At 38.0% G+C, this 24,791-nt stretch overlaps 3 protein-coding genes across 8 annotated transcripts in view; 1 reads left to right on the forward strand and 2 right to left on the reverse strand.

The window, feature by feature from the left end:
• The window catches only part of LOC306872491 (NLR family CARD domain-containing protein 3-like), a 55,796-nt gene extending 46,459 nt beyond the window's left edge, over positions 1-9,337 (reverse strand). For 2 of the 5 annotated variants that reach the window (XR_013784415.1, XM_079421068.1), the window contains exon 1: positions 2,531-2,688. Coding sequence is in view for 4 of the 5 variants with exons in the window: in XM_079421068.1 (XP_079277194.1) it covers positions 2,531-2,592 (62 nt within the window). In the remaining variant the exon portion in view is untranslated. Of the gene's footprint in view, positions 1-2,530; positions 2,694-9,166 lie in introns of those variants that run through there. The other 3 variants (XM_079421067.1, XM_079421066.1, XM_079421065.1) reach the window with 3 other exon arrangements.
• Positions 9,338-10,628: 1,291 nt separating this feature from the next.
• On the forward strand, positions 10,629-16,890 carry avpi1 (arginine vasopressin induced 1). 2 transcript variants are annotated; one of them, XM_079421070.1, is made up of 3 exons: positions 10,629-10,780; positions 13,312-13,706; positions 15,019-16,890. In XM_079421070.1, the coding sequence occupies exons 1-3, from the start codon at positions 10,682-10,684 to the stop codon at positions 15,272-15,274; spliced, it is 750 nt and encodes a 249-aa protein (XP_079277196.1). In that variant the 5' UTR covers positions 10,629-10,681; the 3' UTR covers positions 15,275-16,890. The 2 variants fall into 2 exon arrangements, with proteins under 2 accessions (XP_079277196.1, XP_079277197.1); XM_079421071.1 differs by lacking the exon at positions 10,629-10,780 and adding an exon at positions 11,318-11,473.
• LOC306872492 (phosphatidylinositol 4-kinase type 2-alpha) lies at positions 16,829-24,251 on the reverse strand. The gene is made up of 9 exons (XM_079421069.1): positions 23,775-24,251; positions 20,663-20,863; positions 20,270-20,401; positions 19,464-19,617; positions 19,315-19,376; positions 19,114-19,213; positions 18,819-18,952; positions 18,638-18,697; positions 16,829-17,700 (listed from the first exon to the last, which is right to left on the reverse strand). Exons 1-9 carry the CDS (start codon positions 24,111-24,113, stop codon positions 17,539-17,541), a joined length of 1,344 nt encoding a protein of 447 aa, XP_079277195.1. The 5' UTR covers positions 24,114-24,251; the 3' UTR covers positions 16,829-17,538.
• Between the last annotated feature and the right edge of the window lie 540 nt (positions 24,252-24,791).

Genomic DNA, 24,791 nt, shown 5'->3' on the forward strand with positions numbered 1-24,791 from the left:
TTAATATTTGTATTCTATATAATTGTACTGTCCTTGGAGCGGACCTGACCTACATTTCACTGCTGGTTATACTCTGTATAATGGTGTATGTGACAAATAAAAATCTTGAATCTTGAATCATACTGCTCAGACGATCAGCACAGCTGGAGCCGATTCCTCCCCTGGGCCGAGTATCCCCAGAACTCCCTCCGATAATCCACCACTGGCCTTACACCATTTCAATACATACTCGGTTACCAGCCACCGCTCTTCCCCTGGACGGAAGAGCCCTCTGAGGTTCCAGCTGTGGACTACTGTTTCAGAGAGAGCAAGAGGGTATGGGACTTGGCGCACATCCACCTCCAGCGTGCAGTGCGGAGGCACAAATTCTTTGCAGACGTTCGTCGGTCAGACCCCCCTCGATACCAGCCAGGCGATCGGGTCTGGCTATCGACCTGGGACCTCCGCCTCCACCTGCCATGTAGCATGTAACATACCTGTGCATATTTATCTTGCGTATTTTGATTGATATTAGCTACCCTGGATGTGTTGTGATAAGCAAAACGTAACATTCACATTGTGAATGTTACGTTTTGCTTATTCGGATGTTTATAGACATATTTGTGAATGTGATGCATGTGTACATCAAAGTGAAAATTAAGTGCATTTCCAACTCTGAACCCCAAGTAAATTCGGTTATTAAATAAACAAATAGCAAAACGAGTTGTGCGGTGTCCCCACCACTTTTCAAAGCAAAGTTACGCCGCTGCCAGACCCAACAATGCAGATGACCGCTATCAAAGCAACCTGGGCTTCCATTACACCTGAGCAGTGCCACAGGCTGATTGCCTCCATGCCACGCCGCATTGATGCAGTAATTCATGCAAAAGGAGGCCCAACCAAGTATTGAGTACATAGAAATGAACATACTTTTCAGAAGCCGGACATTTCTGTTTAAAATATCCTTTTTTTTATTGATCTTATGTAATATTCTAAATTTCTGAGGCACTGAATTTTGGGTTTTCATTATCTGTAAGAAATAAAGGCTTGAAATATTTCACTCTATGTGTAATGAATCTATATAATATATGGGTTTCACTTTCTGAAATGAGTGACAAAAAATATTGATCCTTTTCACGATATTAATTTTTTTAGATGCACCTATACATTTAGCTGACGCTTTTATCCAAAGCGACTTACAATTGCTATATATGTCAGAGGTCACACGCCTCTGGAGCAACTAGGGGTTAAGTGTCTTGCTCAGGGACACATTGGTGTCTCACAGTGGATTCGAACCTGGGTCTCTCACACCAAAGGCATGTGTCTTATCCACTGCGCCATCACCACCCCTACCTATAGACTATATATATATAACATTGATAAATGATGTATATTAATAAATGTACAATACAAATGTTAATGTACAAAAAAGAATGTATTCACAAACATTAATCCAATGTTCAAGTCATTAAAAAATCCTGAAATTGTATTATGTCATGATATAAAATTATAAAATAGCAATAAATACATATTCTGATGACGCTTTATGGTCTTTTTAGGGTTAAATTACGCTTAATGTAGACATATTTTGGGTCACCGTGAACAGCAATCTATTGAAAATATCAGCAAAAGTACCAAGGAAACGCCGTTATGGCAGCTTCTTTACATCCCTTTTGACCGCTCTCAGCACCCAATACCGTAAGTGCGCGATTAGATGCGCAAACCAAAAAAAGAAGTGCTTGACTGTAGTGATTGTCTCCCCCTGACAGTGATAATGATGTTCATTTACTGAATATTTGTGCTAAATTAGCTAAAATGATTTTACCATAAATTCTGAGGAAATCACAGAATGGTGTAATTCGTGCATGAAAATCATTACCAAATTTATTTTACCAACTTAATTCTTCACCCAAAAGACCAAATTTTAAAAATGAGGATGTAGAAGATTGTGGTAGGTTCAAACACCCTTGGTAAAATCAATATAATTTACCCAAGACTTCCAAAAACATACTGTTTGTCAGCTCTTTTACATGAGAAAGACAAATAATAATAACAAAAAAATAATGGCTTAAACAAGCAAACATCACACCGCACCACCTTATTTAGCCACTAGGCCTATTCCTTCCTGTCAAGGCCGTTTATATTGTGCTGATAAATCTAGAAAAGGAAACCATGTCAATCATGTAAAACCCTGTAAATATCAGATATAAACATCTGAATACTCGAAATACTGTTTTTAAAGATTATCACAGCAGCATATCACCGTCTGTCTTTCTTTTCTAAGACGGGAGTGGCCTTCTGAATGCGAATGCATGTCTACTTTAAACTATTACAATTGTGTATAAATAACAGTTATAATATATTGATTATAATTTCCAAAAACACAACGGGATGGGATACAGCACCAACTAGAAAAAAACCAAAATGAAATTAAGCGATCGCTTCGCTTACGATGTTGTTTCGTCCCTATATCTGCATCTGTTTCTGTTTCTGTTTCTGTATCTGCATCTGCATCTGTTTCTGTATCTCTATCTATATCTGTAACACTCACCTCTGTGGAAATACATCTAAAGATGTGTGCTCTTCATAATGCCCATATCTGTTCAGCTCCATCAAGAAAATCTAAATGAAGGAAACTCAACACTTTGATATTCGTGTTAAGATGTTTCTGCTCTCATAACACAGACCGATGGATTTACTTTCACTTTTACTTTTTTTAGGTGCATTTCTGCCACCTCCTGTACTGGAGTGCGAAGCATGACCGATATTGGTGACAAATACAACACCGCGAATATAACATAATTACTGTATATACACTACTGTAAGGGTAGGTTTATGGTTGTGGTAGGTGTAGACATTAATAAATCATAACTTAACAGGTAGCATTTTTCGTTGTTGAATTGTACTACCTACTGTTTTAATGGGAGGTAGGAAAATCTGACAGGATAGCACAAATCTACAAAACACCGGTAACAATAAGAATGATATACTCAGGGGTGGTTCTAGTGGGGGTGGGGGGCTTGGATAGTAGTGCCCCCCTGTCAACAAGCTTGACCCCCCCCCCCCCCCCCCCCCCCTTGGCCCCCCTAAATTTGGATTCGTATTACAGCAAACAATTTTGGGTGAAATGCCCAGTTTGTCCTATAAACTAAAATAAAAACATCACCAACTGCTAAATTCAAATCTGTATTCGCTGGCTGGCACAGAGCCAGAAACACACTTTTTTAAAGAACTGCGCTTTATAACCAATCACATACGATTCTGTTGAGCTTATGAATGCAAGGACCAATCAGAGGCGTTCAGATGAGTCATCGCTGAAACACGCAGTTTCGTCACCGCGCGCGCTGGCTGACTGAATTCTCCAATTCTCTCATAATATTATTTAATATAAGAAACAAGAAAGTGAAGATGTGCGAATGTAAGTATGATCTTAAACAGCTTTAGAGATTATTATGGCAGTTTTTGAGAGTGCTTGAATTCGCTGGACTAAAGTGAAACTGTTATTTTATCATGTAAATTGTCTTTGCTCTCTTTTTGTATACACTGAAAGTGTTATCGGCTAATTAGTCAAATTCAGTAGTTAAATGCACATTAAATACAAAGTCAGTCGTATTAAAGGTATTTTATGGCATGACACCCATATCTGGTACTTAAGTAAAAAGACGGGCTTTTATGCGTATTTAATATTTTAGCCGTATTGGGCTAATTTACTTTGCCTATCGCCCTTTAGAAACCAAATGGAAATAACATAATCTATAAAGGTGCAAAATGCATTTAATTGCACATATTTGAGAATCGAGATATTTCATGATAATATTTAAGGATATATCGAATAAAAAATAAATAAATAAATATAAAACCCCTGCTGAAATAAAATCAATAGACGCCATTACAAAATTAGTAATGGTTTTACTGGTTATAATGGGACTACTACTGGTAATTGTCACCTTCTATTGGTGACTTGTTGAAACCAATAAATCCTAACGGAATATGTCCCAAAACACACTACAGAAAACCATTTTTAATGGTTAAATGTTGATGGTTTGTAATGTTTGTAAAGGTATTTGTAGTGGAAGCCATTCAAATGTTCTGTGATGGTTTTATTTTATTTTTTCAGTAGGGACATAAGCCTATATCAGTTATACAGTGTTATTGTGGCTGCTGCCCCGCCCCCTCTTTCACTCGTGCCCCCCTCAAAAATAATGAGTGCATGATGCCCCTGACACTACAATACAAAATTATTTGTCAAATAAATGAAACATGATGAAATATTTAATTGAGTTGAAATTGTTAGATTATTTCTAGAGATTGCAGTGATGCATGGCATGATGAAAAATTACTGAATGATGTACTTGGAGCCAAATACAGTTTACGCCATAAAATTTTGTGATGGTAATCAGTAAGAGTAAAACCACGGAGCCCAGCACGTCACCTGTAGGAAAAAACAAAAACAAAAAAAAACAATCCTTGGCGACGCTTTTGCAATCCGTCCCCTCAGTTTATAAACCGTACTCACAAATTCTTAAACTGTTCCCTCAGTTTAACAAATCATGCCCACAGATTAATAAACTGTACCCACGAATTTCCAAGACGTGCACTCAGATTTTGTAAACCGTACCTTATGAAGGTAAAATGATGTCAAAAAGATTTGCATGCGCAGGGTAAGATTTGTGAAAGTGTACATAAGATAGCAAGCGTAAATTAATTTTGCATGCGCAAGAAAAGATTCGTAAAAGTGTAAATCGCATTTCAAGCGTAAGAAAAAAATATTTGCAGCTTTTTACCTATTTTTGTAAGTGTAATTCATGTATTGTGAAACTGCAACTTCATGCTAAGGCAAAATAAATATGACCTGTATTCTTCTGACTTCCATTTTTCCGCTCTTACACTTTTGGCACTGTTGTTTCGCCCAAATATAGCCAAATGTATTTCAAACCTGTGCACAGCGTTTTGCAAGTGAAAACAACCGTTTCAAGAGCTGCAATACAGATTGACCGCGTAAAACCAATATGTGTGTGGAGAAAAAAAATCGTTGCAACTGTCTAAATGAGTTCTTGTGTGCATAGGGCAAAATATTCCTCAAATAACCCGCTATTTACAGGTGCTGGTCATAAAATTAGAATATCATGAAAAAGTTTGATTTATTTCAGTAATACCATTCAAAAAGTGAAACTTGTATATTAGATTCATTCATTACACACAGACTGATATATTTCAAATGTTTATTTCCTTTAATTTTGATGATATGATCAACACTTCATCCCCGCTGACCCTCAACACTGGTGCTCCTCAGGGCTGCGTCCTCAGCCCACTCCTGTACTCCCTGTACACACATGACTGTACAGCAACACACAGCTCCAACGTCATCGTCAAATTTGCTGACGACACAACGGTGATAGGCCTGATCACTGACAACGATGAGACGGCCTACAGAGAGGAGGTGAGAACCCTGACTAAATGGTGTCAAGAGAACCACCTCTCACTCAACATCGACAAGACCAAGGAGCTGGTGGTGGATTTCAGGAGACAGAGCAGAGAACACACACCCATCACCATTGACATGACACCTGTGGAGCGAGTAAACAGCTTCAAATTCCTCGGTGTTCACATCACTGAGGATCTCACATGGTCCGCTCACACAGATGCAGTGCTGAAGAAGACACACCAACGCCTCTTCTTCCTGAGACGGCTGAGGAAGTTTGGAATGAGCCCCAGCATCCTCAGATCATTCTACACCTGCACTGTGGAGAGCATCCTGACAGGCTGCATCACCGCCTGGTTTGGAAACAGCACCGTTGGCAACCGCAAAGCTCTGCAAAGGGTTGTGCGAACTGCCCGTCACATTGTTGGAGGTGAGCTTCCCTCCCTCCAGGACATCTACACCAGGCGGTGTATAAAGAAAGCCCGGAGGATCATCAGTGACTCCAGCCACCCGTCCCACAGACTGCTCTCTCTGCTGCCCTCAGGAAGATGTCTCCGCAGCATCCGATCCCGCACCAGCCGACTGAGGGATAGCTTTTTTCCTCAGGCTATCAGGCTAATGAACAGTCAAAACTAATACACCCTACAGCACACTCCCACTTTACAATATACCACGCACTGCACTTTAATCCCATACAGTTCAAACTGGACTACCAGTACACTACTGCACAAATACAACAATCCTTTTGCCAGCACTGGATACCATCCAATGCACATCCATGACATTTGCACATCCGGTTTATATATAATCTGCTGCATCTTCGCATATTACTGTGTGTATATAACGTAGAATGTGTACTGCATACTGTGTATAATGTGTATCGGTAACTGTATGTCTGTCTAATAGTACACTGTGTGTACTGAGTATATGTATGTGTATATTACACATTGTCATCTGTATAAGTCTGTACGTATGTATGGTAATGTCTATATGTAAATTGTTTCTGCACTGTCTGGAGCACGCTCTCAAGAATTTCACTCACGAAGGCACATGTGCTGTGGTGATGTGACAATAAAAGTGATTTGATTTGATTATAACTGACAACTAATGAAAGTCCCAAATTCAGTATCTCAGAAAATTAGAATATCAATTAAGACCAATGCAAAAAAAATGATTTTTAGAAATGTTGGCCAACTGAAAGTATGAACATGAAAAGTATGAGCATGTACAGCACCCAATATTTAGTTGGGGCTCCTTTGGCCTGGATTACTGCAGCAATGCGGCGTGGCATGGAGTCAATCAGTCTGTGGCACTGCTCAGGTGTTATGAGAGCCCATGTTGCTCTGATAGTGGATAGTTTTGAGTTAATTAGCTGAGTGTGGCACCAGGTGTCTTCAATATTGAAAATTTTCACAATATTCTCTTAACTGATTGGTTCAATAAACACTCCAGACGTGAGAACACATCTTTATCTTAATTTGACTCAGCATCATTCTTATTGCGGGGATGGTATTTTTAATGCACACATTAAAAAATAAATTAATAATACAATAAAATAAAATAATAAAACAAAAAGCATGATCCTTAGAAGCTGTGTACCATTAGGCTGACTACCATGTGCTCATATACTCATTTTCAAGCTAGAGTGAAGTTTATTGGATTGGTTCGACATTGCATTGAAATGTAAGATTTTAGATAATCTGCCTACACCACTGAAATAATGTTAAACTTTACAATCAAAATGTTTCATAGCGCTTTGTCTCCAGATTTGACTATAATGCAAACACTGACACTTCAAACCAAATCAACATTTAAAAAAGTACAACTACTTTGAAAAAAAAAAATGTCTTTAATAATGTCTAAATATATGCATCTAAATGAAAAACCAAATGCAAAGTAACTATATCTGAATAAAATGTTTCCAGAAACCATGAAATACAATGTAATGTTGATATTTTATATGGTTATACAGCCATCTAGTGGTTACATATGGCATTACAGATGGTAAAAGCATAATTTAGGGGTAAATATTTAGTACCGTAAAATCTCCTTTAAATACACGTTAAAGGAAAAACTAAAATCTGGCATCAACCCTGATCAGGAGACATGGTGAAATTATGCATAGTCGTGCAGATACTTTCACAATACATGAATTACACTTACAAAAATCAGTAAAAGGCTGCAAATCTTTTTTTCTTACGCTCGAAGCGTGATTTACACTTTTACGAATCTTTTCTTGCGCATGCTAAATTAATTTACGCCTGCTATCTTATGTACACTTTCACAAATCTTACCCTGCGCATGCAAATCTTTCTGACGTCATTTTACCTTCATAGAACCTTCGGTTTTTGAATCCATACCAACAAATTCATAATCCGTGCGCACGCTTTCGCAATCCGTTCCCGCGGGTTTGTAAACTGTACTCACGGATTCATTTGAGAAGAACAGCAAGCTAAGTATCATAGGTGTTAACTAATTGTAGCCTATTATTGTTTTATTGCATATTATTATGTGGAATAGGCTAATTGTCTTAAGTGTCTTGTCTCTTTAAATTTTTACAGAAAATCACAGTAACTGATATTGCATTGTAAGCTTACCAACAAAGCAAAGGCTTATGAACAATGTTTTGACATGCTCTTATAAAAGTTTAGTTTATAAAAGTTAAGCTAAAATGGGCTGCACACACACACACACACACACACACACACACACACACACACACACACACACACACTTTTAGACAGATATTGTGGGCCTATAAACCTAGGTTTATAGGCCTAGATATGTATCCATACAATTAAAAAACTGCATTGCAGACAGTATTACACAACGCCTGTCTATCTGGGAATGTGTCGTCACAGCGGCAATGCATTCTGGGAATTTAGGTAACGGGAGCTACCGCGGAGACTGGATAATATAGTGAATAAAGACGTTGATATTATTTAATGTTTCTATTATTCTACTTAAAATCGCGTTGGAGTGGTTAAGCCTCACTTTACATCAGATGCCATAAGTTAGCCATTATCAGTGTCTGCATGAAATACCTCTGCTTTTGATTAACGCTGTTGACACAGTAAGCGTTAATCATTCAACACGGTCTTAACTTGAATCACATAAGCATAAAATAATAGCCTATAATGTCTACATTCACACTCGGATTAAAGTTAAACTGAAACTCGGTAACAACTCAAATAAGATATGGCTTAATAATTGATCTCTGTAAGAATCTTCAACTTGGTTCATTATTTATTTGTACAGCATCCACAATAAACATCGATTCAAAGCAGCTTACAGTAAGTTCTGTTACTTCTATAATAGCTTCATTCTTTACACTGAGCAGATTTACAGGGAAATATTGTGATGTATAACAATGCTAAACGATCCTCTGTTTAAGATCTAGCTATGTATTCTCCCCTTTAAAAATAGGCATGGTTTTGCTGCTCTAACCAAAGTGTTTTAGCAGTTAGTCTATATCAGTACCACTGCAGTGAAGGACACTGAATAATGAATATATGCAGCCTCTCAGACAAACCACAGAGAGATTTTTTTATTTAAAGAGATTTACTTATTAGTCCGTTTTATTCTAAGAGTATGTAAGATGGCTTTCAAAAAATATTAATAGTAAATGGTCGGCTTTTTTCTGTGGTGATTTCCTAAAACATGGCGGAATCCGACGCGGCGTGACGTAAGTTAGTTTGCCAAGCTCTTATCTTTTCTAGCTCTAGACTAGGAAGTACGTCGATTCTGTTTTTGTGACACACTCACCTGTGTGGAAATGTGTCTGTGGATTGTTCCTCATAATGCGGATCTCCACCAGGTTCCATTGAGAATGAAACTCAACTTTTTGATATTTGCGTCAAGGTGTTTCTGTTTTCGTAAATTTCCAACATAGGCCGATAGATTTTACTTTCACTTTGATGGACACCACCTCGGGTTAAAAGGGGAGGAGCGGGGTGTAGATGGGCGGCCGCAAAAAAGTTTTCCGGTTTTATGAGCACAGTTTAAACAGATAAAAAGGATGATCAATAAATATATGAATACTACCTTAGTACTCTGACTAATTCTGCTAATCAACACTGGCCTGTGTCTCCCATGTTGGCGGAAAAACAAAAGACATCAATAATTCAGTTTTAATTCTACGCTGCTGTGGCAAATAAACAGTACTATTTAATTGGGTTATCAATATACGTTTATAGCAAGTAATGTTCTTCTTTAATGTTATGCTTCAGAAAGCTGATGTTACATAAAGGAAAATACAAGTTCAGAGCCAAATACCACCTGTAAGGAAATTATCAAAAATTTAAATAAATAAATAACAGCACCTTCTAAGAAAAATCGTGCTAGATGCTTTTAATTCATTTGAACATAATCATTCTGCATCTGGGTCTCTTTCTAGTAAACTGCTGTGATAAAGCCCTGACAGAGATAGTCTGTTGTTCTTTCTTTTTCTACTACTTCATAATGAGGAATGAAAAAAGCTGCACCGGCTGTTTTGATCCATCTGTAAATATGAATAATTAATCTTGATACTGCTTTACTTTTGAACTACGGTATTACCCACTGTGGCATTATTTGGAATTTTCTTTTAATATTTGTTGTAAGCTTGAATTTACAGATGACTTTATAAATATCCAGGGTGGTATCATTGATACTGCCACAGTGGGACTTATTTGCAACTGATTGAGACCTGCATTTTGTGCCGATGAGGATATGATTCTACATAATGCAAATAATAGCCTACATGACATATTTAGGAACATCCACTTGTATATTTTATATTATTAATAGGTCATAATCATATTTACATTCATATAAAGTCATTAACAGAAATATCTCACACAAGCACACAGCAGTGAGGTCACAGTGATTTCCATTTTGGATGATCATAGTGGCCCCATATTCACCATCATTTAACAGCTGTCAGTAAAATAAATCACAAACATATGCATTATGGGACATTACTCCTGACACATCTAGTTCAAATGGCATTATTATATGTTTCAATACTTACTGCAGTGTCTCTTTTAAAGCAGAGACGCCTAAAGAAAAGGGCTTTGATCTGTTGAGGGCCATGGCTAAGATTACAATTGCAATGTATTATTAATATAAATATACCATATATATATGTATACTGCATAAATAATGGTATAAACTGTGATCTTCCTTCAGTTCAGGATGTTTAGCTGTGTAACATAAGATTTTTCTCATGTCTCTTTGTGGCTTTTAGGAAAATCAAGATTTGTGGGATAGATACATATCTAATCAGCTTTACCTGCTTCCATGAAGAAGAAAAGGAGGATCCATAAATCTATGAACACTACCTCTGTACTCGGACTAGTTCTGCTAATCAACACTGGCCGGTGTCTCCCTCTGTTGGCGGTAAAAGAAAATACATCAATAACTCAGGTTTTTTCTACATTGCTTCTGCAGCAAATAAATAGTAGGCATACTACTTATTTGGGTTATCAATATACGTTTATAGCAATTAATGTTCCTTTTTAATGTTATGCGTCAGAAATCTGATGTTACATAAAGGAAAAGTACAAGCTCAGAGTCAAATACCACCTGTAAGGAAATTTATATATATATAAAATAAATAATAGTGGCTAAGAAAATCGTGCTCTATGCTTTTAAATAATTTGAAATGCTTTTTAGAGATGTTTATATTAATGGTAATTGTAAATACCAGAATAAATGTAACCGAGTTTTTTCTCGAGACAGTTTCACTTATACTGACACGTGTGCGGCAGCACTGACGTCAATGAAGGATTACAGTTTCTCAGTCACACACACACACACACACACACACACACACACACACATGAAGGAGAGATGTGATTGGCCGGACGCGGTTTGGAGGCGGGTTCAATCGTCTATTCCGATCGTCTGATTGGTCAGCGCGGTACAGTAGGTGATGATTCTAAGCGTTAATGTTTTCTGTCCGTTCCGCTCGCCTGACACAGACGGAGACAAACAGCCCTGCTGTTTACTACACCTTCTGCTGCTTTCCCTAAAGCGATTCCAAAGACATAATATGCAAACGATTCAAAGACACTAGTTCACACTGAAAAGGTGAGTATATTTTTACATAATTGTGTCGTTGATGTCTTTTTCATGTGTTTTTCCTAAACCGGAACCGCATTCCCACCTGGAAATACGACTAACGCGCAACGACTGTGCTTTGTCTTTGTGATCCGTCACTCTTAACCGAGCATATATCTTTGAATATACGCTTATGTGCTTTAATGTGTGTTAAGTGGGGTTTACAGTGGCTTGTTTGCAGTCGGTCCTCGCGCAGCTGTCACTCACTGCGGATGCTCGTGCGTCACCGCAGTGCAGTCACGTGACTCATCTTCACCAGCCTTTGAGACAAATATATCATAATATGTCAAATATATCATAAATATATCACTGAAGAACATGAGCCAAAGCAGTCATTTACTGAGAAATCTGAGACATGAAGGCAGAAAGCATATTCAAACACCGCTTTCGGGACTGTGAACCATTTAATTTAGTTTACAATATTTAATATTATTTTGGAGACGCAGTGATTTAATATGATCGTTTACGCATCAACAAAACGCCCATGCGCCCTTGGTCATTCAGTTTCTCCCCAGATCTAATGATCACAAGCTAACTAGACATTCCTGTTTATCTTTCAGCAGTAATTAAATAGCATGCTCATACTCATTTGGGCCAGTTTGCGTGTTAATCTGTGCGTAATGCATACGTCAAAAAGAGCAGTATGCAGTGCACACTGTTAAGTACACACAGTGTATATTCTGTTCTGAACACAGCCTTTCTGCTCGGACCGGGGGCCAAGGTTTGGCTGGTTAGTTTAGCAGGTTAACAGCTGCAAGATGTCAAAACTATGAGACCTCTTCTACCCTGAAGACCATTCAAAATTTATCCATGCATTCTGACTTATATATTTTTCAAGCAACATAAACATCCCAATAATCCATTCTAGGCTATTTTAGTAGATGTTTTACCTATGATGGCCAGTTTTTAGGATGCATAGAAGCACCACACAGGCTTGTTTAGACTGCTGTAATAATAGAGACTCAATGGCAGCTAATAGCCTTTGTCTATAGAGGTCAGTAGGCTAATGCCTGAACCTGCAGTGCTTTTTAAATACTCTTTTTCCATTGACGTACCAACCACAGGTTGATTAATCACAGTACATTTCATGCTTTCATATGCTTTCAGAACATAATCTGAATTTTGGATAAACCCAGGTTTAAAATTCGTGTTTTGTTGACATATTAGAGTTAAATAAAAGTGTTCCGAATACTGACTGATCTTAAAACATATCAGTGCCTTTGTTTTGTCTCAAGATGCACACCAGTAATGTTTTTTCTAAGGCATGTTAATAAAAAATTACTTAAATGTCCTAATTGAACTATGGCCTAATCCTGGTTTAGTCTAAGCCCTGTCTGTGAAACCGGGCCTTAGTATTTTGCTAGCATGATGTTAGCCTGTTGCTAACAACATAGGAAAAATAATACATCTTAGCAACTGTATACAAACAAATACTGCGGCCCAAATGACGCGCTTTATACACCATGTACTTATACGTAGTGTATAGATTTTATAAGGTTATTTTGTTATTAATAATTGGAATATGATCACCCCTCCCGTTTTGCAACGTAATTAAAGCTGCTACATTTGAGTGCATGACGTGTCCAACATTCCACACTTTGTTTTTTTTTCAGTTATTTAAAGTGCACTTTTTCTTTTTGGAATTTTCAGTGTGAACACGCAACTTGCACTATTTATACCACAAAACGTCATAGAAGTGCATAAGAACATGATTTGGGACACACCTCTAGTTTATAAAAATTTCTTGTCATCTTCTCAGAAGTGCTATATAACATTTGACCTTGTGACCTTCACCTCTTGTTCCGCAGATGGAGGACGTGGCCTCAGCCCCTGTTCTCGCAGGCCCGTCCCAGCCCACGTTTACCCGCCCGCCGGGCTCCGAGCGCCGGAACCGTAAGTCCGGCACCGCCAACATCTTCCAGGGCGTGAACCTGCGGCAGCTACGGCGGCTCTTCCAGGCGGCGGGAGACCCGGACGCCGAGCAGAGGGCGCGGATGGTGTGGGGGAACCGCAGAGCGACGGCCGGAGAGGACGGAGCAGACCGGGAGGAGGACGAGGACGGAGCCAGGGCGGAGGTGGAGACGGGTCTGGCCCAGGCGCTGGTGGGGCTCAGAGTCCGAGCGAGGAACCGGAGCGGCCTCAGGGTGGAGGCTCATAAAGATGGCACAGGAACACGATGGGTGCGGGCGTTCGGTCATCTCAGGTGAGAGAGAAATTTATTATTTTCAGATGAGAACATAGTATTCATTAAAGCATGTATGTGGCTGTATTGTATTGATAGCGTAGTGTTTGGTTTAAAACTCTAAATGTAAGTAGCCTATTAAACTTCATTAATAATTTAGTCTGCAGTATTGAAATGAACTTGTACAGAATCAGACTGAAATTATCTGCAAAATAAAACCTGCTTTTGATTTTGTAAATTGTCACTTAAAATGCACTCAACACCATTGTAATATTTATATACAGGATTGCTGGCACATTTAGTTTATTAGCTATTGACTGAAATGCAACCATGTGTTCGACTAAAATTGTGGATAGATTTGTTTTTGTTTTTTTGTGCACATTATTCCCCCAAAATATAAAGATAAACAATGAGATTAAAACTTTAAGACAAACCTCTTTTTTTTCCTTACTTCTCATGCAAAAATAATAATTATAAATATTTATATTGGTATTTACATTATTCTCATTACTTGCAATGCAATAATATTTTTTTATATCTGTATTTACAGAAAAAACCCTCATTCTCATTACTTGCAATGTAAAAATATTAATTATACAATAATAAAATATTATAATTTTTATTGGTCGTGTATTTAAAAAAAAATCATCATTTGCAATATAAAAAATTATACATTATTTATATTGGTATTTATAGCAAATAAATATATTCTAATTACCTGTAATTTCGTATTGCAATTATACAGTATTTATAGTAAAAGTATTTATACAAATTTGTAGTATTTATTTACGGCCTGACAGCAGTTAGTCAAAATCATTATATTGTGGTATTTTTGTAAAATTGTATGTAAAATTGTAAAACTGTATTTCAGTAATGAGAATCACCTTTGAGAATGAGAATTACAAAACAATATTGGGTGAAAATCTGGCACAAAAATATTTGTAAAAATTGCAAATAAATACATAAGCACTATTTTATTCAATTCAAAACGCTTTCCTTTGATTTCAGGGTGAAATGTGACTTGCATATGCTTTTATAGAATTTACCCTAGTCAATTTACTAGTGTTTATTCGGATGCACATGGCAGCTACACACACTGGCGTGTTGTGTGTGTGTGTGTGTGTGTGTTAATGGAAACATGCTAATCTAAACAAATATAGGTCATGAGATCAGCCACAAACTTGCCACATTAAAGACCCTGTAAACAAACTAGAAAAAGCGTGAGTCTCTCCCACCCACCCGTGAACATCAGATGTGCATGATACTGTAATTACATAGCATATAATGATCTACAACTAACAAGTGCATTCATTATTATTTAATCACCCATCAGGATCAACGAGGGCTCACTGGCACAGACGTCTGAAGTCATAACTGGAGATGAAGATAATAACGACAAGGAAGGTGATGATGCATCTGCTTTGGGAGCTTGTGGAGGGCAGAGCTCTTTCGAGGCTGGATCATGTGACCAAGCTGACTTCCTGCCCCCGGAGGAAGAGACACAGGGTCCCTCGGGCGGCCCCAGGTGGAGCTGGAACGCCGTTCAGGAGAAGGACCCGGAGCGATACCTGCACCGGATCCGACACTAGTGCATCCAATCAGATCCCTGCCTGAGAGACTCGCCCTCACCATAGATTTACTTGAAGCCACCGCCTCAATCAAACGCTAGTCTAAACTGAGCAATGATCAACACTACAGCACCTGCAGCGGCAAGGAACAGACATTAACAATAATCCTGCAGGATTACAGTCCTGAGAAAACTTAACACACTGTTTACGGGTTTGTGCCGTTCTTATGTCCTCAGACCTGATTGCACAACCGTCAAACACTATTATAGGGATAGTTCACCCAGAAATGACAGTTCTGTCTCATTTACTCATCCTCATGTTGTTACAATCCCCAAAACACCTTAATTCTCGTGCAAAACAAAAAAAAGATGCTTATGCTTCTCTTTTCTAAAAAAAATATCATCACAAAACATTTAAAAATACAGCTCATTTTTTGGGCCGAATCTCATAATGCGTGTAAAGAACATTTCCAGGTCATATTGTACCCCAAAATCAAAAGATTAACAATGAGATGTTTCTTTTTTATAAAGCAAATGACAACAAAACACATAACTTGCAATGCAATAAGGATACATTAGCTATATTGGTAAAGTATTTATACTAAAAAACATCCAATTCCCATTAAAATGAATTGAAAAAATATTATTGATACATTACCAAAAAAAAAAAAGTCAAATAATTATTATACATTTATTTACATTTGGTAAAATATTTATACATAATGGTGGTATCTGTTTGCTGTCTTTATGCAGCATTTTATACTATAATGCAGTAAAAAATATTGTATTTCAGAGAATCACTTTTGAGCAAAAAACTAAAAATATTGGGTAAAAGTATTTGAGTATTTGTAGTATACTAGTATTTGTATTTGAGTGAACGGAGGCAGTTGAACTTCGAAAAATGACATAAAAATCACCACCAAATATGATTATGCACTATATTCCAAGTTATATGACTTCACAAGGTTTGAAAAACAATGCATGAGTCATATAGACTATTTTAAGCTGCTTTTTTGTATCTGTGCCTATTCACTATCGTGTGTTCATTGTAATTATTTCATACTGAAAAGAGAAAATCATACAGGTTTGGAACAACATGTGGGCGAGCAAATGACAAGACTTTGATGTTTTGGGTGATCGGTTCCTTTAAATGCAGTGATTTAAGTCTCATTGAAGCTTCCATAGCTTTTTTTATTGGTGTTTATATGAATGTACGGGGCCGAAGAGTGCTGGGTTTCTATCTTTTAATGATATGTGCTTGCATCTTGTATTTGAAACACTAGTCTCTCAGTAGTTCTCCTTTTACGGGAGCATTTTGCCTTCCAATGGTGTTTAAATGGTTAATATCTCAAAATATCAAAGAATGTATTCGCATTTACTGCATTTCTCATCAAATCTTTAGTGTTGTTTTAGATACACATAGTCTGTGGTAATATGTAAATGATAGTATTATCACCTGTAGAAGTATGCTGGACACTACTAGTGCTGATTATTTAATGTCTTCTTCTGTCTCTCGGACAGACATTTAGAAGCAATATGGAAGAAAACATGTAGCCAAAATCAGTAAACACTACCACATGCACAAGTGTTATTTTTTTCTTCGTGATTAAGCTGGAACTTCCAATTAAACTGTTTTTGAAATAAAACTCAAGTCTGTTCTTTTATTGAGTATCGCACGGTTATAGTTTTAGCATCTTTCATTAAATACATTACGTACAAATTATACAGTCCATTGTCACGTTTAAGGTCAGTTTTGTTGACACCTGTGAATATATTGTTAAAAAAACAATTACAATAAATCTTCAATTTTCAAATGAAATCGAACGATAAACAAAAGAACTGCAAGAATGGAACGTTCCAGTGTTTCTGCATGCGCTCAGTTGATCCCGCCTCCAGGTTATGAACGCCAGACAGGTGAGTGTAAAAAAAAATTGAAGAAAAATATAATGCAAATGAAAAAAAAAGGTGATTTTTCAACGATTGCGAGAAAAGGGAAATTAACACACATGCGAGGCAAGAAACCCCTGACCAGAAAACGCTTATGAATGATATAGTTGAGCAGCATCCGTCAAGCATCGAGGTTTCACTACAGCAGAAAGTTTCTCCTTCATCGTCTTACTGACTCGACATGCAGGTCACTGTGAGCTTTGTGTGTTCATACAGTGTAACAGTCAACAAGGCAATGCTTTCCTTCAGAATTATGTGTTTGTCATCAGTTATTCCTACTCTCGTTTGTTCCCAAAATCCCAGTGAAAAACGCAACTAAAACCAGGCAGTATTCGCGCATCACCACCAGGTGAAGAAGGGTCTTCTGCTCTGGAAGCTCTGAGTGTAGGACTCGCTGTTGGCTCGCTGCGGCGCTCGTGCCGTCTCCACGATCACCGGTGGCATCTGCACCAGCTGCAGCGGCGTCTTGCCCTCCCGCAGCGCCTGACTCAGGTTCAGGATCTAGAGCAACGAAGGACTAGACATCAGCTGAACGGTGTCACATCATAGAGTGGTTTTCATTCAACTGCCCTGCTCTTGTTGCTCTCTTTTCGCTTCAGTGTGAAAATATTAAGGTAAGGTCTCGGAAAGAGATATCTAGAATCAGAATCAAGCAGCTTTGAGAAATGAGTTGCTGGAAATAATCGCCAATAGAGGTGCATTGCTGCAAATCAGGCTGCATAGTTTTTATTCCATTTGTGAACCATATTAAAGTTCACAAGAACCCTTTCCCTTTTTGAAAACCTCTAAGGACATTTTTAATGTTTAAATAAAATATTGTGGCCAAATAATAGGGCTGAGCGATAGTATTTAATCACAGTATTTTCCCCAGATCATTCCACATGTTTGTTAGACCTCAAAAATTTGTTTTCAAGTAAACTCCACAGAGCAACCAATTTAGGGCCCCAATTATTATTATTTTTTTTTGCTGGAGTCTGTTTTATGCTTTAAAACATTGATCAACATCAAAATTGTGTTTAATGAAATCAATTCTTTCACACAGGTTCTACACATCAGAACTTGAATATTACATGCATTAAACATGGACAAAAATATCTTGACTCATTATATTCCTCAAAATTATTATTATTTTGAGAAGTGCAATTTACTATACAATTGTGATTTACCGGCACAATTTCAAGTTAAGCTGAACTTTTATTTTGTCAGTTTGTCTTGAAGACCTTTGAAGTGAAACTTTTCACAAATGAAACTGAAATGCTCATGAGCACCTCTGTGGATGCAGGCTAAATATCAAAAATTAATCAACAGTTTATAGATTTATTTTTTGGTGAATATCAATATTGCATAGCCCTATCATATAAAATATCACAATATTATAGTGTAGATTAGTGCTTATAGTATCTTTAAACACCAGTATAATCTAGTATTAATGACTCACCTGACCCCTCATTACTGAGACCTGCTTCTTGAACTGTCCTCTGTCGAAACCCGGGTCTTTCTGTCAGTGTTAATATAAATATCAAGTTAATACAGAGTATTCATTTCAAAACATAAATCAAACATAATGGCGAATCACCAGCTGAATTAATCTGAATTTCAAAGCGATCTTTGGGACTCACCTTAAAAAGCTCATATAGATCTTCCTCGAGGTCTTTGATGAAGTTCGGGTCGGAAAATTTGGGCAGAACTAATTCTCGGATCTCTTGGGAAAACACAACTTTAGCCTGTGGCAGCCAAGCCCAGTAAAACGGGTCTACAGGACATACATTCAACAAAAAGATTGAACTGACTGTGCAAAAACAAAACACCTTCAAATAAATGATTTCAGTGATTAAGTTTGCATTAGTAATGAATAGCAATGTGATTGGCCAGCAGTTGGTCATGTGTTTGTGAGGTGGATGATGATTGGCTTACAGGCTCTCCATGAATCCGGGTGTTTGAGAGGGAAGGCCAGTCCGTTGTCAATCGCTGCCAGTTGAATGATGGGGTCCTTCACTACCACCCAATCACTGTCCTGCATGAGAAAAGCATTTGATAAACAAACATGAACATAAAACCACAATAACGGGACAGAGAGTCTCCCAAAAGGATCTAAATCCACATCTGGTCACTCACCCTGTTGCTTGACGTATCCATCGGACAGTCATATTTGATGAGCCAGTTGTCATTTCCTCGATCTACAGATCCATACAACAAAATAAAGACAATATATAGTCTAAATGTGTTTTTGACCAATTTGGCAGTTTGTTGATTTCCGTGGTTACCTGTGTTTCTGATGATGTAATCCAGCACCACCAGTCTCTCAAACTGTAGCTGAAGTTGGCGATTAGTGTTTTCAGGTAAAGGCTCCGCCTCGAACCGCCGCAGCCAGAAATCGGCGTCTTTATATCCCTCTACAAAGAGCTGGAATGAGCCCACCTACAAACAACCAATGGAAACCAGTTCACAAACCTACAAGTGTCAATGGAAACATGTTTATAATAGGCAAATCCAACTAATTTCTCGGCAGCTTTCATTTAGGAATTCATCACAAACCTTGATTTGAACCAAAAATTGTGTTTTTAAAGGTACAAAAATCCTTTATTAGTACTCATCACTACTCAACCCATTATGAATGCAAGCTCAAATTAGCCATGAGGATACAATGCAAAACTAGGATTGCTTATGAGAAAATAAAAGAAAGCTGTTTCTGCCTTGAGAGGTTTATACAGCATTGCTAAAATGTAAGTTTCTCCAAGGATTAATAGGATTTTTACTAGGAAATCGTACCATTGTGCTCTATACAGGGTTATTATAGTTAACTAAAACAAAAATCATTTAAAAAAGTTTTTTTACTTGAAATAAAGGTTAAATTTATTTTAAAATTAAATGCACATTTTTTTAATTTACAAATTGAAAAGAAATAGGAAAATATTGAAAAAAAACTAATTCAAATTATTCATTATAACTAAAATTGCATCTCAGTGGTACTAAAATAACACTATAAACCTACAACATAAAGTGAGTTCAATGACATCTAAAATGTCTTCTCTTCCTCCAGGCAGATAGGTGGCGCTGTCATAAACCTTACCTTGGGTGGCAGGCCAATCCGGTGGAAACGTTGGCCCACCTTGGGCACTTTTTCTAGCGCTAACCTCTTTCCTCTAGACTTTACTCGGTCGATGGCGCTGTAATTGAACGTCTCGCTTGCTAAATACACGACCTGAGGGAAAGAGAGCACAGAGAAAGCTTTATACAGGACATGTCTGTCAGCAGTCAGTGATAGAGACAGTGTGGGAGTGTGAGGTAACTCTTATGTTTAGCTGTGCGGTTGACTAGTTTGTTTTACAGCGTGCCAGCAACAGGAAATGAAAGAGGCTGACTAACAAACACCAAACCAGCAGGACCATCACCCTACTTTTTCTCACGTCCTCATTCACCTCGGTTTTGCACAAGTGCACAAGTGTAGGTGTTGCTCTCATACCTTGGTGCGTGGCACGATGTTGAGCTCTAGTTTCTGGTCCACCAAACTGGCACCAGCTTCTGACAGGTAGCCCTGGTTCAGGACCAGACAGTCCCGGCCAAAACAGCACGGACAGCAGAGCTTCTGCAGCCATTTGGTCCACTTGGGGTTCAGCTGGCCGTACGGTTCTTCATTCTTTGGTTTGAAGACGCCAATGATCTTCTGTTGGAGATGAGAGAGAGAGAGAGAGAGAGAGAGAGAGAGAGAGAGAGAGAGGAGATTTCAGGTCAGGTTTCCTGAAGCGACACGTGCGGTTCACATCGTATGACTGGAGCGCCACAGTCTGCTCAAACTGAAACTTTCACACATTACTCTTTAGCATGACAGTAAAACAGCGTTTTTCCTTTGAGCAAACCAAATTAAAAATCTTTTCAATGCAACCGTACTCTACATCTCACATATTAGACTAAAATCACATTTATAACCAGGGTTATTATATTTAACTAAAACTGAAACTACAAAAACTTTGTTTCATTAATTATTCAACTTATTTTATTTCAGCTAGTTTATAAGGCAACATTTCTCATTTACATTTCCTTCAACTTGATGTACTAAACTAACTAAAACTCAAAATAAATAAAAACTATTATGCATATTAAAAAAAATGCACAAAATTGCTAACAGTTTAACTAAAATGAAAATTTAAAAATTGTGAATAAATTCAAAATATTCATAAAAACTAAAAACTTTCAATGATGAAATCTCAATGATACTAATCACCAACATTTTCATTAATTATAGTCGCTTAAGAGATGGCTTGAATTTAATGCAGTATTAGTTGCACGATAGTTACACATTTAACCTTATTTTTAGACACATTTAGTGATTTCCCAACTAAAAATGACCTTTAACAAAGACTTGATCTGGCCTCCGTGACTCAAGTGTGATTTGATTTGACCACCTGACCGTACATGTGGTCATGTGCCTTACGACTCATGTGAGTTGCCTCACTAGTGAGCATATGAAGCTCGCCACGTGTTCACTGCTGAGAGGACAACACCAGCCCTGCACCGCTGAAGATCAAAGACACGAGGATCCCACATCAACTCAGTTCTGCCCCCTGCAGGCTGGAGTATGTAGCATAATTCAATCAACTCTCATCTGACTAACTAATAATGACTAATAATCATGAGCTAAACTAGAATAACTTTATGAATGAAAAACAGGTTTGTATGCAGATAGGAATAATGTTTTTTGATCACTTCTGGTCACCTCACAGCCTATTTTCTTTGTCATTTTCAAATTAAAGACTAAAGACTTTACACTGAAATTGAACTAGTACAGAATAATGTTCCCATTATTCTACGGTAGTTCCCAGTGTTGTTACTCCTCGGTCAAATCACAGAAAACCAAAGACAACATAGAACATCTCTTCATCTTGATGTAGTAAATCTGGAAGAGTCTGTGTATTAAAGTACGTCTTTTCTAAAAGGAGTATTATCAGTCATTATGAAGTTCCTCTCACATATTCACTCAGTTCTGATGATAAACACATATCAGTCGCTCTGTGATAAATATAATCAATATAACTCATTTTAACCTTTGTGTTCTTTCTGAATCTACTATTTAGAAGGGAGTCAGTGTGCAAACCAGGTCTAAACCCTGGAGTTACAACATTTTGTTTCTGTGGCTGAATAAAAGCAAGTCAAACTCGTCTAACACGCTTCACAGCCATTAGGAGTCATACTGTAGAATTAGGCCGCTTTAACACATGTGACAGGCCTTAAACCGTGTCAAACCATCATGGTAATTCCACAGTTTCATTTAAAGAAGAGAGGAACTGAGTATGTATTGATGAAATGACCATCCATCTATCCATCCATTGTCTTAAAACTGAGGGAGCTGCCTATCTAGTGAACAAACATTCCAAGAGGGACTAAAACTGCTGTAGGATTCAGATATGAAGTTTATCAGCCATCGACCACACAAAGTAGCAGGTCAAATCCAAAGCAAACACTGGTGGATGTACATGCATCACATTTCTGAACACTTTCCAATTTAAAACAAAATCTTCATGTAATATTTACCTTGATTGCCTTTGCTTTGTCACACCTCACATCTCTTCAGCTCAAACTTCACTTATACCGTTGTCTTCTCAGTAAACAAGTACGCTAAACATAACGGTAATTACAATAAGATCCCATTAAACATAAGATTACCTAACAATAACATCCCATTAGTTACTACATTAACAATGATCAACGTATTTTATAATTTAACCAATAATAATAAAACTGTTCATTTTATCTCAAATGCATTAAATAGTATTAACAGATACAGATTTTGATTATTATTGAGGTATTAGTAAATGTTGAAATCACCATTTACCGAGATTAATAAGTGCTTTTCGTTGTTAGTTCATGTTAACTAATGTAATTGACTAATGTTTACAAATGGAACTGTATTGTAAAGCCAAAAGAGAGCGGATAGCTGTATTAATGTCTCATATAAAAGACGTAGTGCGCATCTGCTGGGTAATTGAGTATGTACTGATACGAGCTCTATCACTGCATGATAATGCACTGTTGTTTCACTAAAGAGAGCTTCAACCAGAAAGTGCCGGTAAGCTTTTTGTTTATTGATCAAACAGCTAGTGAGCTGCCTACCCCTAAGCACTGTGATGCCTAGAAATGCTATCTAGATGTTGAACTACGGGCCTGATAAGGTTGCTGTCCTGTGCAATGACACAGCAATGTGTCCAATGACCCTAAAAGTGACATTTATCTCAATTTTATCACACATTCTTCATGTTTAACAATGATTGTACATCTGGGTCTGGAACAAGGGTGCAATAAAAATGCTAAATAATTAACTAAAAACTTTCAGTTTCGCATTCATACTATAAAAGCACATAAAGTGCCTGTAGATGAAGAAACACACAATTGTCCAGCTTAAACTGTACAGAAGCAGATTTCTGCTTTGCATGACTCCAGGCCTGACCTGATGACACAGCTGTTACTCTGACTCCTCAACACACAACATGCTCAGCTCTGTGTGGAGCAGTGAATGCACACAAAACTGATTAGACGAGCTTATGTAACGAGTCACACATCAAGACATGATGACCTCTCACCCCTGTTGAGTCTTTGACGAAGTAGCTGCCGCTGGAGCCCTGGTAGATGCGCTCGGGGTAGATGCCCTCCTCGATGGCCCGCTCCGCTTTCCGGATGATGTCCCTGAACTCCGGATCCTCCGGGAACTCGTTCCTGTGCGGGTCGCGGGGCGATGCGCCTCGGTCTCTGTCCAGGAGCGGCTGCCGCTCGAGGCTGCGTCCGGGACTCCCGGCCGGCAGACGCACCACGGAGCCCGGCGTGCCTCCAAATCCGCCCCGGGGACTGGTCGGCTCGGTGGGACCGTAGCTGAAATCGTTGGAATCGCGAAGCGGAGAGACCAGCGGGCTCGTCTCGTCCATGGCGGAGAAGGGAGAGCGGGGGAAAAGGGGAAATTACGCGGGACAAGCGTTTGTTTGTTGTCGTAATGAAATGATGCGGTTCCTCACAGCGGATCGCCAACAAACAAGTCACATGACAGGCAGCTTCCGGAAAGAGGCGGGGCTCGTGTGTCATCGTGATGCCACTAGCCAATCACCGCTTCAGAACTCTGTTGTTTTTACATATGCACACGCTGATTGGTTAAACTTATACCACCCATATCGAACATGTGATAAAGCACAACATCACTGGAGTTAATGCAGCGACACAGCGACAAAAATGCGACATTTTTTTAAAAGTATTTTTCTAAATATTTATTTATGACTAAACATGAAAACATGTCAAATCAGAACCAGAAAGAGCTTTATTGGCAAGTATATTTGAACATACGAGGAATTAGTTAGTGTCACAAGCTTCCAGTACACAGAGACAACAAAACACATATAATAAAAAATAACATAAGAATAAAATACACATATGTGTACATAAAAAAAAAAAAACTAAATTGACAATTAAAATAAAATGTATGTTCAGGTGTGCTATAGATAGAATATAATAGAAGCTATAAATTATACATAAACTGGCAACGTTTAAGGCTGCTCTGTTATTTATTTATTTATTTGCATACAAGCTGCATAATAATAGCTACATGCAAATAG

The sequence above is a fragment of the Barbus barbus genome (genome assembly GCF_936440315.1).
Source record: "Barbus barbus genome assembly, chromosome: 7".
NCBI classification, from domain to species: Eukaryota; Metazoa; Chordata; class Actinopteri; order Cypriniformes; family Cyprinidae; genus Barbus; species Barbus barbus.